The 16,187-nt window shown below is 42.7% G+C and overlaps 1 protein-coding gene across 6 annotated transcripts in view; it reads left to right on the top strand.

The window, feature by feature from the left end:
* Positions 1 to 9,442, top strand: part of LOC127909361 (zona pellucida sperm-binding protein 4-like) — a 46,466-nt gene extending 37,024 nt beyond the window's left edge. Inside the window, exons 7-12 of one of the 6 annotated variants that reach the window (XM_052470320.1) lie at positions 7,658 to 7,806; positions 7,930 to 8,107; positions 8,674 to 8,809; positions 8,963 to 9,042; positions 9,198 to 9,254; positions 9,347 to 9,442. In XM_052470320.1, coding sequence (XP_052326280.1) covers positions 7,658 to 7,806; positions 7,930 to 8,107; positions 8,674 to 8,809; positions 8,963 to 9,042; positions 9,198 to 9,254; positions 9,347 to 9,383 — 637 coding nt within the window. In that variant the 3' untranslated portion in view covers positions 9,384 to 9,442. The remainder of the gene's footprint in view (positions 1 to 7,657; positions 7,807 to 7,929; positions 8,108 to 8,673; positions 8,810 to 8,962; positions 9,043 to 9,197; positions 9,255 to 9,346) is intronic. The other 5 variants (XM_052470316.1, XM_052470317.1, XM_052470318.1 and 2 more) reach the window with 5 other exon arrangements.
* Positions 9,443 to 16,187: the final 6,745 nt, after the last annotated feature.

Genomic DNA, 16,187 nt, shown 5'->3' on the forward strand with positions numbered 1-16,187 from the left:
CAAAAGACCCGCAGGGGACGTAAACAAAATAATTTGCATAGTCGGCGCTACACAAAACGCACAAATAAAATATAAAACATTCATTACTTTTGACCATCTTCTTTGTTGGCACTCCTAGATGTCCCATAAACATCACTATTGGGTCTTTTTTCGATTAAATCGGTCCATATATAGCCTGTTTGTTGAAAGAGAGTCGGACCGAAATGCAGCGTGGTGGTTACTCATGTCTTTAATGAATGAATCGCGGTACATGAAATAACTGATACAAATACAAAACAACAAAACGGGAACGTGAAACCTAATTACAGCCTATCTGGTGAAACTACACAGAGACAGAAACAATCACCCACGAAATACAAAGTGAAACCCAGGCTACCTAAATACGATTCCCCATCAGAGACAACAAGAATCACCTGACTCTGATTGAGAACCGCCTCAGGCAGCCAAGCCTATACGAGACAAACCCCTAATCAACCACAATCCCAATGCCTACAAAAACCCCAATACGACAATACAATAACCCCATGTCACACCCTGGCCTGAACAAATAATTAAAGAAAACACAAAATACTAAGACCAAGGCGTGACAGTAACGTCCTTTTTTAAAATTAAAAAAGTTGACGATAAACTTTCACAAAACACTTTGAAATACTTTTGTAATGCAACTTTAGGTATTAGTAAACGTTAATAAGCAAATTGATCACGAGGCGATGTATATTCTATAGCTGTACGTTTGGAAATTATGTCCGGGTAAATCTCAACCAAAATATCCGGTCGGAGACCGGAAGAAAGGCGCTACCTTGTGTCCGTTTGACCAAGAAACAAATCGTAGGCAAATGACAAGACTGTTGACATCGTGTGGAAGCTGTAGGTATTGCAACCTCGGCCCCATTTAATGTGGTTCACATTCAACAATGGGTTCTAGTAGCGCATGGATATATTTTCGCATTTTCAGTGATCAAATTTTCCTGCGCTTTTCGATGAAACGCACGTTCTGTTATAGTCACAGCCCTGATTTAACCATTTTTATAAACGTCTGAGTGTTTTCTATCCACACATACTAATCATATGCATATACTATATTCCTGGCATGAGTAGCAGGGCGCTGAAATGTTGCGCGATTTTTAACAGAATGTTCGAAAAAGTAGGGGGTAGGAGTAACAGGTTAACGAGAGAATCGCTGGCATGATGTCAGCTGGTCCTTTGGCGGCAGGGCTGAAATGCATTGGAAATGTTTTTGGGGGATTCAGTTCATATGCATGGCAAAGAGGGACTTTGCAATTAATTGCAATTCATCTAATCACTCTTCATAACATTCTGGAGTATATGCAAATTGCCATCATACAAACTGAGGCAACAGATTTTGTGAAAATGTATATTTGTGTCATTCTCAACTTTTGGTCACGAATGTATAAAATAAAAAATATCACATTTGCATAAGTATTCAGACCCTTTGCTTTGAGACTCAAAATTGAGTTCAGGTGCATCCTGTTTCCATTGATCATCCTTGAAATTGTCACGGTTTTCTAATGGTGAAGGAGAGTCGGACCAAACTGCAGCGCGTATATTGTGATCCATGTTTATTTACACAACGTAACACGAATCCAAAACACAAACTCTACAAAACAATAAACGTAGTGAAAACCGAAACAGCCTTAACTGGTGCAAACTAACACAGACTAAGGACAATCACCCACAACAAACTCAAAGAATATGGCTGCTAAATATGGTTCCCAATCAGAGACAACGATAAGCACCTGCCTCTGATTGAGAACCACTCCAGACAGCCATAGACTTTGCTAGATAACCCCACTAGCTACAATCCCAAATCCATACACACCAAAACCCCAAGACAAACCACACCACAATACAAAAACTCCATGCCACACCCTGGCCTGACCCAATACATGAAGAAAAACACAAAATACTTAGACCAGGGCGTGACAGAAATGTTTCTACAAATTGATTGGAGACAACCTGTGTGAAATGCAATTGATTGGACAAGATTCTATATAAGGTTCCACAGTTTACAATGCATGTCAGAGCAAAAACTAAACCATGAGGTCGAAGGAATTCTCCTTAGAGCTCTGAGACAGGATTGTGTCGAGAGACAGATCTGGGGAAGGGTACTAAAACATTTCTGCAGCATTGAAGGTCCCCAAGAACACAGTGGCCTCTATCATTCTTAAATGGAAGAAGTCTGGAACCACCAAGACTCTTCCGAGAGCTTGCCGCTCAGCCAAACAGCAATCGGGGGAGAAGGGCCTTGGTCAGGGAGGTGACCATGAACCCGATGGTCACTCTGACAGAGCTCTAGAGTTCCTCTGTGGAGGTGGTAGAACCTTCCAGAAGGACACACATCTCTACAGCATTCCACCAATCAGGCCTTTATGTTAGTGAGGCCAGACAGAAGCCACACTGCAGTAAAAGGCACATGACAGCATGCTTGGAGTTTGCCAAAAGGCACCAAAAGACTTTCAGACCATGAGAAACAAGATTCTCTGGCAACATCGTTACAGTGAAGCATGGTGGTGGCAGCATCATGCTGTGGGGATATTCATCAGCAGTCGAGATTGGGAGACTAGTCAGGATTGAGGCAAAGATGAATGGAGCAAAGTGCAGGGAGATCCTTGATGAAAACCTGCTTCAGAGCTCTCAGGACCTCAGACTGGGGTCAAGGTTCACAACGACCCTAAGCACACAGCTAAGACAACGCAGGAGTGGATTCGTGACACGTCTGAATGTCCTTGAGTGGCCCAGCCAGAGACCGGACTTGAACCTGATTGAACATCTCTGGAGAGACCTGAAAATTTGTGCCGCAACGCTTCCCATCCAACCTGATAGCGCTTGAGAGGATCTGCAGAGAAGAATGGGAGAAACTCCCCAATACAGGTGTGCAAAGCTTTTAGCGTCATACCTAAGAACATTTGAGGCTGTAATTGCTGCCAAAGGTGATTTGTGAAAATACTTTGTAAATGGCCTGAATACTTGTGTAAATGTTTCTAAAATTCAGTTTTTGCTTTGTCATTATGGGGTAATGTGTGTAGAATGATGATAAAAACTGTAACCTAACAAAATGTGGAAAAAGTCAAGGGGTCTGAATACTTTCCGAAGGCAGTGTACATTATATGTGGCGAAAACCAAACAATGCATTCTACAGTAAGAACCTCATACCAACAGTCAAGCACGGTGGTGGTATGGTGGTGGTGTGATTGTTTAGGGATGCTTTGCTGCCTTCGGACCGGGACGACTAGCCTTAATAGAAGGAACCATGAATTCTGCTCTGTATCATATCATTCTGCAGGAGAATGTCAGGCCATCTGTCTGTGAGCTGAAACTGAAGCGTAGCTGTGTCATGCAAGGAAGGCCATTCTCCAAAACACACAATCAAATCTAAATGAAAATGGCTAAAAAGCAACAAATTTGAATATTGGAATGGCCGAGTACAAGTCCAGACCTTATCCCAATTGAAATATTGTGCCAGTTCTTGAAATGAGCAGTTAATTCTTGAAAACCTTCAAATGTCACTGAGCTGCAGCAGCAAAATTCCTCTAAAGCGACGTAAGAGACTGATCAACAACTACAGGAAGCGTTTTGTTGGAGTCACTCCAGCTGAAGGTGGGGCACAACCAGTTATTGAGTGTAAGGGGTCAATTACATTTTTACACAAGGGCGTTGGGTGTTGCATAACTTTGTTTATGAAATAAATGAAATAAGTATGTAATTGTGTTATTTTTTCCATCGGGTTCCCTTTATCTAATATTAGGTTTTGGTTGAAGATCTGAAAACATTCAATATCAAAAATATGCATGGCACTGTACAGACAATCCTGGACAGTGAAAGCTTTGGGATGGCGCTATCCCTTGCATTCACCTGTCTAATCACGTTAGGATCATTGTGTATTATTACTATTCAGAGGGAGGAAGAAAGAATGCCGCTCTGAAGCACTCAAACCTAATATTCGAACTGGGCCCTGGGCAGCCAAATTCTGATCTTTTTTTACTAATTGATCTTTTGACCAATCAGATCAGCTCTGAAAAATATTTTGATTTTAAAATATCTAATGTGATCAGTGGAATAATTATCAGAATTGAGCTGCCTGTGTAAACGCAAACATAGTGGCAGGTAATAGATTATTTACTCCAGATGTTACCGTTTACCTTGTGAGAACGTATATTCTGATGGAGAGTAACGTTGTTCCAATTGGTAGAAAGGTGCAGCCAATTGCAAATACTTCCTATATATATCTTGGAGATACCTCAGCTGTCATACCGTTTTTTCAGCATTCGGTGAGGCATTGTATGAAACCATGACTTGGCAAAGGAGCGCACTGCTTTTTTTCCCGGTTTGGCTTTGCTTTGCATTGCCTGCAGCGGGATGGGAGCGCGTTTCCGAAGAGGCAACCTTTGCCCACCACAACCTTGACACAGAGGAGAATTATACCAAAGACAAGGCTGTAGTGCAACTTGGAGACACCGCCAATGTCGATCTTAACACCGACCGTGGATTCCAGGTGCAATTCGAGGAGGTATCAGATGCAAAAAGTGGGTATCCGTTACCGAAGCTGCCCCAGTCAGTTTAGCGGTTCTGTGCGGTGAGGATGAGTTTAAAGTAACACTGCCAGCTGGTCCAATGAGTGAAGTCAAGATTTTGGGTAAGTTATTTATAGGTTTAAAGATCATCAAATGAAATTTGGCTACTTTGCTCACTTTTTAAATTCTCTACAGGACCCAACAGTATGCTCTCTGTTCTTGACGCCCCGGAATCCTGTGGATACTCCTTAAATCGAGGACAATATCAGAACGCCTTAACTGTCCGCTTTTCAGGCTGCCTCATTAGTCGTCAAGTAGGGTTTTGCCTTTCCAATTTTAAATGATACATTTAAATGGTGTAAATGTGTCATTGGAATGCTTGTACATTTTTTGCCACACTGACTGCAGGCTGGGCGGTACACCTTGATGGTGTTGTATGTCAATGAAGCTGGCATAATGGATGTTTCTACAGTGTCCTGTGCGGCTAGCCCCAAATCCTCGTTGTCCTCAACCGACCACCTGCCCCTCTCTAATGGTCTTCGCAATGCCCATGGAGGGCCTCCTTCAAAGTGTCTTAATCCCACCCCTCGCAATCCCAGCGCTCAAAATGCCACCAAATATCCTGGTGAGTCTCATGAAATGTTTATTGTATTTCTTTGGATAAGCATCAATATATGCTGTTATTGTGGTCTGAGGCAGTCGGTAAAGGAGCATTTTGTGACATTTTTAACAATGCTCCTAAGAACATTCAAATTAACTTGTTCTTGATATGCTTTTTGGAGACCTGGTCATTTTGACCAGTTCAGAGGTGCTATTGAAACTGGTACCTACTCCAGTGCTCAGATGGCCTTCTATCCACTGGTCATTGAGTTTATAGCTATTAGTGAACAAACATACATGCACCGACTTTACTGAGTTACAGTTCATATTGTGATCAGTCAATTGAAATTGCTGTACTTTAGGTCCTAGTCTATGGATTGCACGTGACTGGACAGGGGCACAGCCAATGGGAGGATATAGGCCCACTGGCTGAGCCTAGCTCTCCAGTGACTCTGAGGAAGGTTTTTACCCACCAGTGCTTTCTTACAAATACTCCTTACTTTCATCAGCTGTCTGGGTGGCTGGTCTCATACGATCCCACAGGTAAAGAAGCTGGATGTGGAGGTCCTGGGCTGGCATGGTTAAACCTGGTCTGCAGTTGTGAGGCTGGTTTGCACACTGCCTAATTCTTTAAAATGGAGGTGGCTTATGATAGAGTAATGAACATTTCTGCAGTCAGCATGCCAATTGCATGCTCCCTGAACATGAGACATCTGTGGCATTGTGTTGTGACAGAACTACACATTTTTTTGTACCCAGCACAAGGTGCACCTGTATATCGATCATGCTATTTAGTAAATCAAATGTATTTATATAGCCCTTCGTACATCATCTGATATATCAAAGTGCTGTACAGAAACCCAGCCTAAAACCCCAAGCAGCAAGCAATACAGGTGTAGCAGCACAGTGGCTAGGAAAAATTCCCAAAACCTAGAGAGTAGCCAGGCTATGTGGGGTGGCTAGTCCTCTTCTGGCTGTGCCCGGTGGAGATTATAACAGAACATGGCCAAGATGTTCATAAATGACCAGCATGGTCAAATAATAATCACAGGCAGAACAGTTGCAACTGGAGCAGCAGCAAGGAGTCATGTCAGGTAGTCTTGAGGCATGGTCCTAGGACTCAGGTCCTGAGAAAGAGTATACTTACATTCACACAGGACACTGGATAGGACAGGAGAAGTACTCCAGATATAGCAAACTGACCCTAGCCCCCGACACACACTACTGCAGCATAAATACTGGAGGCTGAGACAGGAGGGGTCAGGAGACACTGGCCCCATCCGATGACACCGCCGGACAGGGCCAAACTGGAAGGATATAACCCTACCCACTTTGCCAAAGCACAGTCCCCACACCACGAGGGATATCTTCAACCACCAACTTACCATCCTGAGACAAGGCCGAGTATAGGCCACAAAGATCTCTGCCACGGCACAACCCAATAAGCTTCTTGCTCTTGGCAAAGGATAAATAATGACTAACAGGGATGTAAACACAATTGTGCACAGAATTAGCTTTCTTCACAAATGGAACAATTGTGTGTGTGCTTTCAGCTCATGAAACATGGGACTGACACTACATGTAACTTTTTTTCTGAAGTATAATTCATTGGCTACTGATCCTTACTTTCAATGTTTTTGTATTTTAGGCTGCAGTATTCCCCAGAACCAGCACTTGGCTTGTGGTTTCACTGGAATCTCGTCTTCCCAGTGTTTGGTGATGGGTTGCTGTGTGGATTCGGCAACTTCCGCCTGCTTCTACCCGATGGATGGTAAATACTCTTTCACGGGGCAAGATGATGTTTGGCTTTGAATAGTGAGGACTGATGTGTACCGCTCTCCCTCCCCAGAGTGCACTGCAGACCATCAGTTTATCTTTGCCGTTCACCATAACCTCACTACTTTCCCTGTGACTCCCACCAAACCTGTGGTTGCTGGGAAGTCTCGCTGTGGCCCGGTCATTGTCACTGATAAGTTTGTCGTCTTCAAGTTCTCAGTCACTGAATGTGGAACTCGCTCATATGTAAGTGGACAAGAATATTACGGCTTCTGGAATCCTCCTGGTGCGGTTCTTGTTGATCCACACAATTACTTTATTGTTTTGATCTTAATTAGGAAATTGGCAATACCGTGATCTACACAGCAGAGGTACAGACGGCCGTTCGAACCCTTAACCTGAAGTATGGCGTAATATCCAGAGACAACCCCGCAGGTAATTAAGATGTCACATTTTGCAACAAACAAAATGGGCATTGCTTATTGGACAGGTTCTTCAGTTTGGTGTTTAATGAACATCTCAATGTCTACACCTTCTAGATTTCTGTCTTTGCTATATTCCTCTGTCCTAGTGTTCCTATATATTGAGCTGATTCACCAGTTAAGAAGCTCTAAGTGTAACTTCAAACATTGCTGTTGCAAATGCCACGAATACTTGGCACTTTCAGAATGTAATTTAATCTCACTAATTGAGGAATCATTAAATGCACCTGCTGAGATTGACTAGTCCCCCCTTATGTTCGTCTCTAGAGTCATGGTTGAGTGCCGCTACCCTAAAACGCTGGGTACCGTGCCAACAGTGGCAAGTGTGGGCTACATGGTGAAAAGCCCCAGTGTAACATTCCCTTCAAAGGTGACATCCAAGGGACTGTTTGGTGTCGAACTCAGGATTGCTGAAGGTATCTGGCTGACATGTAAACACGCAATGGCCAGAACATAATGGTTACTGTCCCATTTGTTGCGGATACTTTATATTGCTGACAAGCCCAATGCTTAAATTGCTCTTTTACCTACGCCACCAGACAAAACCTATACCAAGTACCTCAAACGGCACCATCAGCCCCTGCGTCTCTTCCTGGGTAAACTTGTGTATCTAGAAGTTCGTCTGACTTCTCCAAATCCAGAGGCGACACTTTTGGTCAACTACTGTCTGGCTTATCCCCGCTCTGCCAAGAACGTTCTGGTGCTCATTCACGAAGGGTAAGCACTGCAATGACTTTGTGTGACTGATTTGCCTAACGTACTGTAGATTACATATTGGTGGGCAACCTTGCTCTTGAACAGCCATTGGCTTTTATTAGAGGCTGAGATGGATGGACTCCAATGTTCTCTTAATTTTGGCAATGAGTCCCTTTATGTACTTACCCAGAGTCGGGCCAATTTGTGGCTCCGTTTGTCTGTATGCAGTTTTTGTATGCAGAATTTTCTAACCAGATTTGGCACAATGAAGACTAGGTATCTGCTAGCTTTGGCTAATGACACTATCAATCACTTTCTTCATATTGGCCATAGGGGCAGACAAATGGTATTTAAGTTCATCTCTATCAAAAGTAGATAAAGGGCCTCATTGCCAAAATCCTAAAGGATCCCTTTGTGTCTGAACTTTGCCCTTTCCGTAGCCAAAGCATGACAGCCATTTTGTGACAACTCCTTATACCAAGGGTATTCAACTCTTACCCTATGAGTTCCAGAGCCTTCTAGTTTGAGGGCCTTGCGCTGCCAAGAGGAAGTTGTCATTGAGTTCTCTATCAATTTCTCACTTCTAGGTGTGCCAACCCTCAGGACCCCAATGTCTCCATCCTTAAATTCAGCAACCTGCCCCAGAACCGCCACCAGCGTCGCTTCATGGTCCAAGCATTCCAGTTCATGGATCAACAGACCAACAAGTATCTGGATGAGGAGGTGAGGAAGCAGAATGTGGACTGGGATTCACACCTTGATTGGTGAATGAGGCTTTCAAAAAGCTCTTTCTATTGTGTGCAACTTTTATATTTTTGAGCTGCACAGTCAAACATGTTTAGTTGGTATTGAATCTCACTTCATTCCTCCTCACAGATCTACTTCATGTGCTCTACTGAAGTGTGTATGCCCACAGAAAAAATGTGTGAAGAGCGCTGTTTTGATGGAATTAGGAGGTGAGGAAGACTGGGGACTTGCATCTTGATTCCCTGGATTGGTGTATTGTGACTGATGTACCAGAAAAGTGAACTGTAGTTGGCTTTCATTTCTTTACATTTTGTCACATTAATTGTTTAGTTAGTATTTAATCTCACTTAATTTCTCCCACCAGATCTACTACATGTGCTCTAGATAAAATAACTGAGAAGAGTGCTGCTTTAAATAAAAGGTGAGTCTTGCATATCTTTTGTTCCCAGATTTGAAAGTAACTTTCTTAAATAGGAGCACTTCTAGCTTTCACGCCTGTTTTTGTTTTCCCAGGTCTGACAATCTACAGGGTGACAAATCTGATGCTTGAACATGCTAAAGAAATGTGGTAATTTGACTAATGCATATTAAATATTTTTTTAAATCTTGCCTATTTAACTGAGTTGTATTTATTAATGAGACTCAAGTCTGCTTTTAACCCATTTTGTGAAATTGTACACTAACAGTTTCTGGTATACTGGTTTGCTCTGCAGCGTACCTGACTTGGGCCACGTAACTAATTACTGTAGCCTCTACACCCTTGTAATTGTCAGCTTTGGTAAAATTGTGCGTATGGCAGGTGTCATCACAAATGTATGTCTTGTGTTGACTTGGCTGTTTGGTGACAGACTTCTGTGTGCATTTTGACGCAGCCTGGAGGGATTTGTCTGTTTTCAAGGACATTATACCAAGGCACTGTCAACAATGCTAATCATTCCCGGTCTGGGTTTTCTGTGCTTAGTGACTCTCTGGATACGGTTTCCTGAAAGCAGCTTAAGACTAAATTCACATTAACCATAGGATACTAATACATTTAGCCTTAAGATGTTTTGGGGAAACGAGGACCTGTCCAAGGCAGTGCCTCCCGTCAGCTCATGTTCATTTAACTTCCAGTAGCTTTTGACAGCCCTTGCTGGATTGGGGTGTATTCATTATACAAAGACTTTAGCAAACAGTTGTGAAATGTTTAGCAACAAACCATTTACTCAATGTATAACATTAGCAAATAACCATCTATTGGACATTCAGGGGTGTATTCACTAGGAGGGGCGAACATGACTTTGTCCAATCGACAATTCTGGTTCTAACTTTTTCAGGTTGAGTAAACGCTTGTTTTGGGATGCTATTTGTCTAAAAGGAAGACACCCCTGGTGACGTTGCGTCACACCTGCACACAAACAATACTTCTAATGGACCAAGAAGCTCACGATGAGTCCCAAAACCAGACCCTACTAAATTGCCGTTGTCATGTGTTGCTGACAATTCCGAAGTTGACTTTCAGTGGCGCGGTGATCACTAAACGATGAACTTGGGAATACACAGACTTCAATGATGCAATTCATGCACCCCAATTTGTAACTTGTTTATAGCTTGGAACACATCTAAAATTGGGAGAATTTGTGTGAAGTCTCAGACACGCATGTGTCGTAATTATGCACACCTTTCAATTATTTTTTATGAATATTGTCAAACTCCAAACATATTGGGATGAGTGTTGGGATAGCGCTTTGCTTGAGCCTGCAGCCTTGCTTGGTCATTGACTAATTATCCCCCTACATAAGTAATAACTTTCACTCCCTCAGCATTGGGACATTTGTGCATATGGCAGAGGTGCTTGTGAACCTGCAAATGGGGTGATTTAGGTTTCCCCAGTCACAAACCCTGCCCGTTTCTTCAAGCGACTTGATTTAACCACACTGCTAGCCTTAAATGAAGACCAAAGCACATTTTATGAAATAGCCCATTTTGCCTGTGGAAATTGATTTGTGTTTCAGCTTCACATTTCCAAATCATATCGACAGCAAAAGATGCCAGGGTGGCGTTTTTGAATTTGAATCAGTTTACAATCTAGTCTTTCCTCTCGTAACTATAACCCCTCAACTACCAACATATTTTAAATGTATACTACCATTCAGAAGTTTGGGGTCACTTAATTGTCCACGTTTTTTAAAGCAAAGCACTTGTCTGTTGAAATACAGTGTAGACGTTGTAAATGACTGTTGCTGGAAACAGCTTTTTTAAATTAATAGAATATGTAGAGGCACATTAGCGTTTTTTTTTTTTAAATGCTAAACTTGGATCAGCTACTTGATCATTAAACCCTTTCAGCTGTGCTAACAATTGCAAACTGTTCTGATTTAAAGATGCACTAAAACTGGCCTTTAGACTAGTTGAGTGTCAGCATTTGTGGGTTTGGTTACAGGCTCAATGTCAAAGACCTTTCTACACAAACTCGCCAGTCTTCTTGTTCTGAGAAATGAAGGCTACTGCCTTAAACCAAGAGACCGTGTTTGTATGGGGCTTTAAACTCAATGTTTTACATTTGCAAACTATGTGACATGTATTAATGCCAAAAACAGAAGCCTCACATATCCTCAACTGGCAGCTTCATTAAATAGTACCTGCAAAACACGGGTCTCAATGTCGGTGGAGAGGCGACTGCGGGATGCTGGCCTTTTAGGCAGAGATGGCTCTCTTTGCAACTTTCTAACTGGGCAATAAAGATTAAGATGGGCAAAAGAACTGCACAAAAAAGAACTCTGCCTTGAAGGCCAGCACCCCGGAGTCACCTCACTGTTGGCGTTCAGACTTTTGCAGGTAATATTGAATGAAGCTGCCAGTTGACTTGAGTGTTTCTCTCTCTCAAACTAGACACACTAATGTACTTGTTGACCGGGGCCTCCCACTCTTTCTATTCTGGTTAGACAGTTTGCTGTTCTATGAAGGGAGTAGTACACAGCGTTGTATGAGCTCTTCAGTTTCTTGGCAATTTCTCAGAAGAATAGACTGACGAGTTTCAGAAAAGCTCTTTGTCTCTGGACATTTTGAGGCTGTAATCGAACCCACAAATGCTGATGCTCCAGATCCTCAACTACTCTAAAGAAGGCCAGTTTTATTGTTAAAAGAAGCAAGTTTGTTTATAATGCATGTCTACTAGGGTTGTTAGCCCACCTGTCTATTTGGCTGTTTTTTTTCTCCATCTTCTCTACCAAAAGCAACACGGGCCTAATAAGAGATAGTTACCTGTAAAGTAGTGAGTGACCATTTTAGAAAATCATGGGACAGTCTTTGGTTGCATGCTATTTTATGTCACTCATATTGCTGCAAAGCCTATAACTGATGTTGCGTGGTCTTATGCTGCCATCTATTGGAAATATTTAGCAAATAAGTTAATTCACATAAAGACAGTGAAGCAGCTGAGAAACTAATTTTCTTATTAATTCCTGAGATCAGTCTCAAACCTGCCCCACCTATCCCAGCCATTTGCTGGACTTTCACATAGGTTACTTGGTCACACCCAGTTCAAACCACATTTAAAAAATGTAAATGAAGCTTGTTTATCAGGTGTTCTGCCTTGCAATTATACATATAAAATAACTAAACATGTTAACCTATGCAATTATTTTTGATTAACCCCCCCCCATCATCAAAATGCTGTTGTACTATAATGGTATTTACTAACATTACAACAGGTGTTCTAGGCTACCCTACCCACGAATTGGGGTTTGACCCACATCAAATTAACCAGCAGCTATTTAGAAACATCAAATTGTCCAAAACCCAAACATCTCCTGGCAGTTTAAATCGGCTACATCTTGTAAAAGGACAGGGACATGCGTTTTGTTTAGGTTTACACCTTTTCTGAAAGTAAGTATGGTTATCCATGACCAGAAAAAGTTTAATGTTTTAATGGCCATGAACCAGCCATCATTAGCACTATTGGTCATAATGTGTACCTAGGTGAACAGTGAACGTGCTCACCAACTAACTAGCTGTTACTTTGTTAATACGTTACTTGAGTTACGCAAAAGAGTCTAACGAGGGCATATCTTATTACCAACGATAGCGAAGCGGGCATTGTGACAGAACAGTTGGCTGGGAATAGAATGTTGTTCAGAAGGCAAGTTGGTGCTCAAATGAACCAATAGGAGCTGGCAGGGTGAAAAATGCACTAAAATAAGGCCTTTTTTTCAACAATAACTCAAATTACGGCAAACAGATGGTAATATTATGAAACTGGGCTCCACGGCAGATGCAATGAACTAGTTTATATCAGGAAAAAAGCGTTAAATGTCATGTGTCCAGTTTACTCCTGATGCTGGCATCGGCTGGAGCCGAGTTTCTAACGTTCGTTAAATTCATCTCCTTGTTTTGAATCCTCTTTGCTATATTCTGGTTGACACGTATGGTTGAATGTCACCTTGTAGATAATAGATGCTCCATCATTGAATTTGTGTTGATGAGAGAAACCACTTGAAACCATTGTCAGGACAGTTCTTTCAGGTTTACCCAAATTGTTCTTTCATGAGTTTTTAACAGTGGTTGGCATCCAATATGTTGCATTACAGCCTCCTACTAGACTGGAGAACAACTCCCTTATACTATGCTTGAAAGAATAAATAAACAAATACCCTACCATAACACAACTCACAAACTAAAAATAACACTACCCTACTCCACTATTTATTCCTACTTCATGCCAACAACCTGAAAGGATGGGACATCACCACTTAACACACCCTGTAACTCTTCTCCCACACCCAAATGTAGCTGCCACCACAACCTCAATTTTCTGCGACTTTTGTTCCATCTCAGATTCAGAAGGACTTGATAAAATCCTAGCCTGACATGCCTAGGCTATTGCTTTCACTTCTCCAACCCTTTTAGGTCACAAGAGTAGCAAGAACTGACATGGTAGCTCAACCTAGTCTCAGAGCATTTCATGTTATTCTGTGCATAAATCCGGAACTTTATATAGTATGATATGTTACGTTTTGTATGGTATGTATTAATTTGTGGATGTCCATCACCCATTTCGTGTATGTTACAAATTACAATTCATATATGTTATGCTTCATCTGGCCTATTAGACCAGGCTGGGTAGCAAACACCAGCACATAAAATAGGACCCCAGGGTATTTGGATTAGATTGAGTGCCTAAGACTTCACTTCCTTGCCACAATAACAGTCATGTGCTTGTGGGTTTTCCTATTAATACACTTGAAGAACAAGTATAGAGCAGGGACCTCACAATATATTATAACTATACTTAGGTGTCAATACGATATGTATTGCGATTCTCACGGTTCTATATGTATTGCTATTCGATACTGTGATTTATATTGGTATTTGACGTTCCAAGCATATTGCTCACCATATGTCTGCTGCAGAGGGACGAGCGAGCCATGAGAACTAGTTCTGATCTACTAACAACCATCATTGCACAGGCAAATTTTCCAAACCCTGCTGAAACATATACCATAATTTCCTCTACTGCTCCAGTAGTAAGAACAACCAAAGTTAGGGCTTCCACCTCCACAAACTCTCACAACATATGTTCCTACAACATTGACAACGAGGCCAACATCTGGAATTATAACAGCAGGGGACAACAAATACTCTTCAACAAGATCAACATTTCCGAGTACAATTGGCAGTTCCACAGCCACACGCAATACAGCTACTATCAGCACCACAACTGAAGTGTTGACATTGACGTCAAATGCTCCTCAAGTGTTCACAAAAACTGCCTCAACAACTTCATCCAATGCAAAGTTTACACTGGCAACTATATGGCAAATTGAGAAATCTAATACTCTCTCTGACACTCCAACAACCTTCTCTCAAACAACTACAACAAACACCTGAGAGTTTATCTAAAACCTACAACAGCAAATGACCATACCACCCCAACCTCCTCTTCAGCAAATCCAACATTAACAGTTAGTTTCCACAACAGCTACACCGAGAGGGAGGATTCCTTCCACAAATCTGAAAATGTCCAACATATTTTCCTACAAAAGTGACAACTAGGTCAACATCTGGAAGGTTGTCATAAAATCATTGCAAATATTTTTATTTTTTAAACAATCTCAAATTGACAAACTCCATTTTTTCAAAGATTTGGGACAGTGGTGGTTTACATTACACTGATGTTCCATCTCAAAACTCATGTCCCCACAGAGGATGTTGTCCTTAACAAAATCAAGAGGAAACTCGTCACTCAATTAAGGTCCCTAAGGATCTTCAAAATGTATATAAAGTTACATTACAGCCTTATTCTAAAATTGATCAAATAACATTGTTCCTCATCAATCTACACACAATAGCTCATAATGACAAATCAAAATTCCCCAAAATTGAGAATGACACATTTATTTCCACAAAGTTTGCTGCTTCAGTGTCTAGAAATTTTTGACAGTGTAACGGTTTTCTTGCGGTGAAGGAGAGGCGGACCAAAATGCAGCGTGGTTTCTATTCATGTTTAATTTATAAAGACACATGAACAAACTAACAAAACAAGAAATGTGAAAACCCAAAACAGCCCTATCTGGTGCAAACACAGAGACAGGAACAATCACCCACAAACCCCAACACCAAACAGGCTACCTAAATATGGTTCCCAATCAGAGACAATGACTAACACCTGCCTCTGATTGAGAACCATATCAGGCCAAACATAGAAATAGACAAACTAGTCATGTAACAGAATGCCCACTCAGATCACACCCTAACCAAACAAAACATACAAACATACAAAGAAACCCCCCCCCAGGTGCGGACTCCGGCCGCAAAACCTATTGGGGAGGGTCTGGGTGGGCATCTGTCCACGGTGGCGGCTCTGGTGCTGGACGTGGCCCCCACTTCACCGTAGTCTTAGTCCACCACCTTGTCCGCTTCCGTGGCCTCCTAACCACAGCGACCCTACTAAATGACCCCACTGGACAGAGGGGCGGCAGCTCGGGACAAAGGGGTGGCAGCTCGGGACAGAGGGGAGGAAATTCTGGCAGCTCGGGACAGAGGGGTGGGGCCTCTGGCAGCTCGGGACAGAGGGGCGGGGGCTCTGGCAGCTCGGGACAGAGGAGCGGGGGCTCTGGCAGTTCTGGCGCCTCTGGGCTGAGGGGCTCTGGCGCCTCCGGGCTGAGGGGCTCCGGCGCCTCCGGGCTGAGGGGCTCCGGCAGCGCTGGACAGGCGGGAGGCTCCGGCAGCGCTGGACAGGCGGGAGGCTCCGGCAGCGCTGGACAGGCGGGAGGCTCCGGCAGCGCTGGACAGGCGGGAGGCTCCGGCAGCGCTGGACAGGCGGGAGGCTCCGGCAGCGCTGGACAGGAGTGAGGGAGCGCTGGACAGGAGTGAG

Source organism: Oncorhynchus keta, chromosome 19, assembly GCF_023373465.1.
Source record: "Oncorhynchus keta strain PuntledgeMale-10-30-2019 chromosome 19, Oket_V2, whole genome shotgun sequence".
NCBI lineage: Eukaryota > Metazoa > Chordata > Actinopteri > Salmoniformes > Salmonidae > Oncorhynchus > Oncorhynchus keta.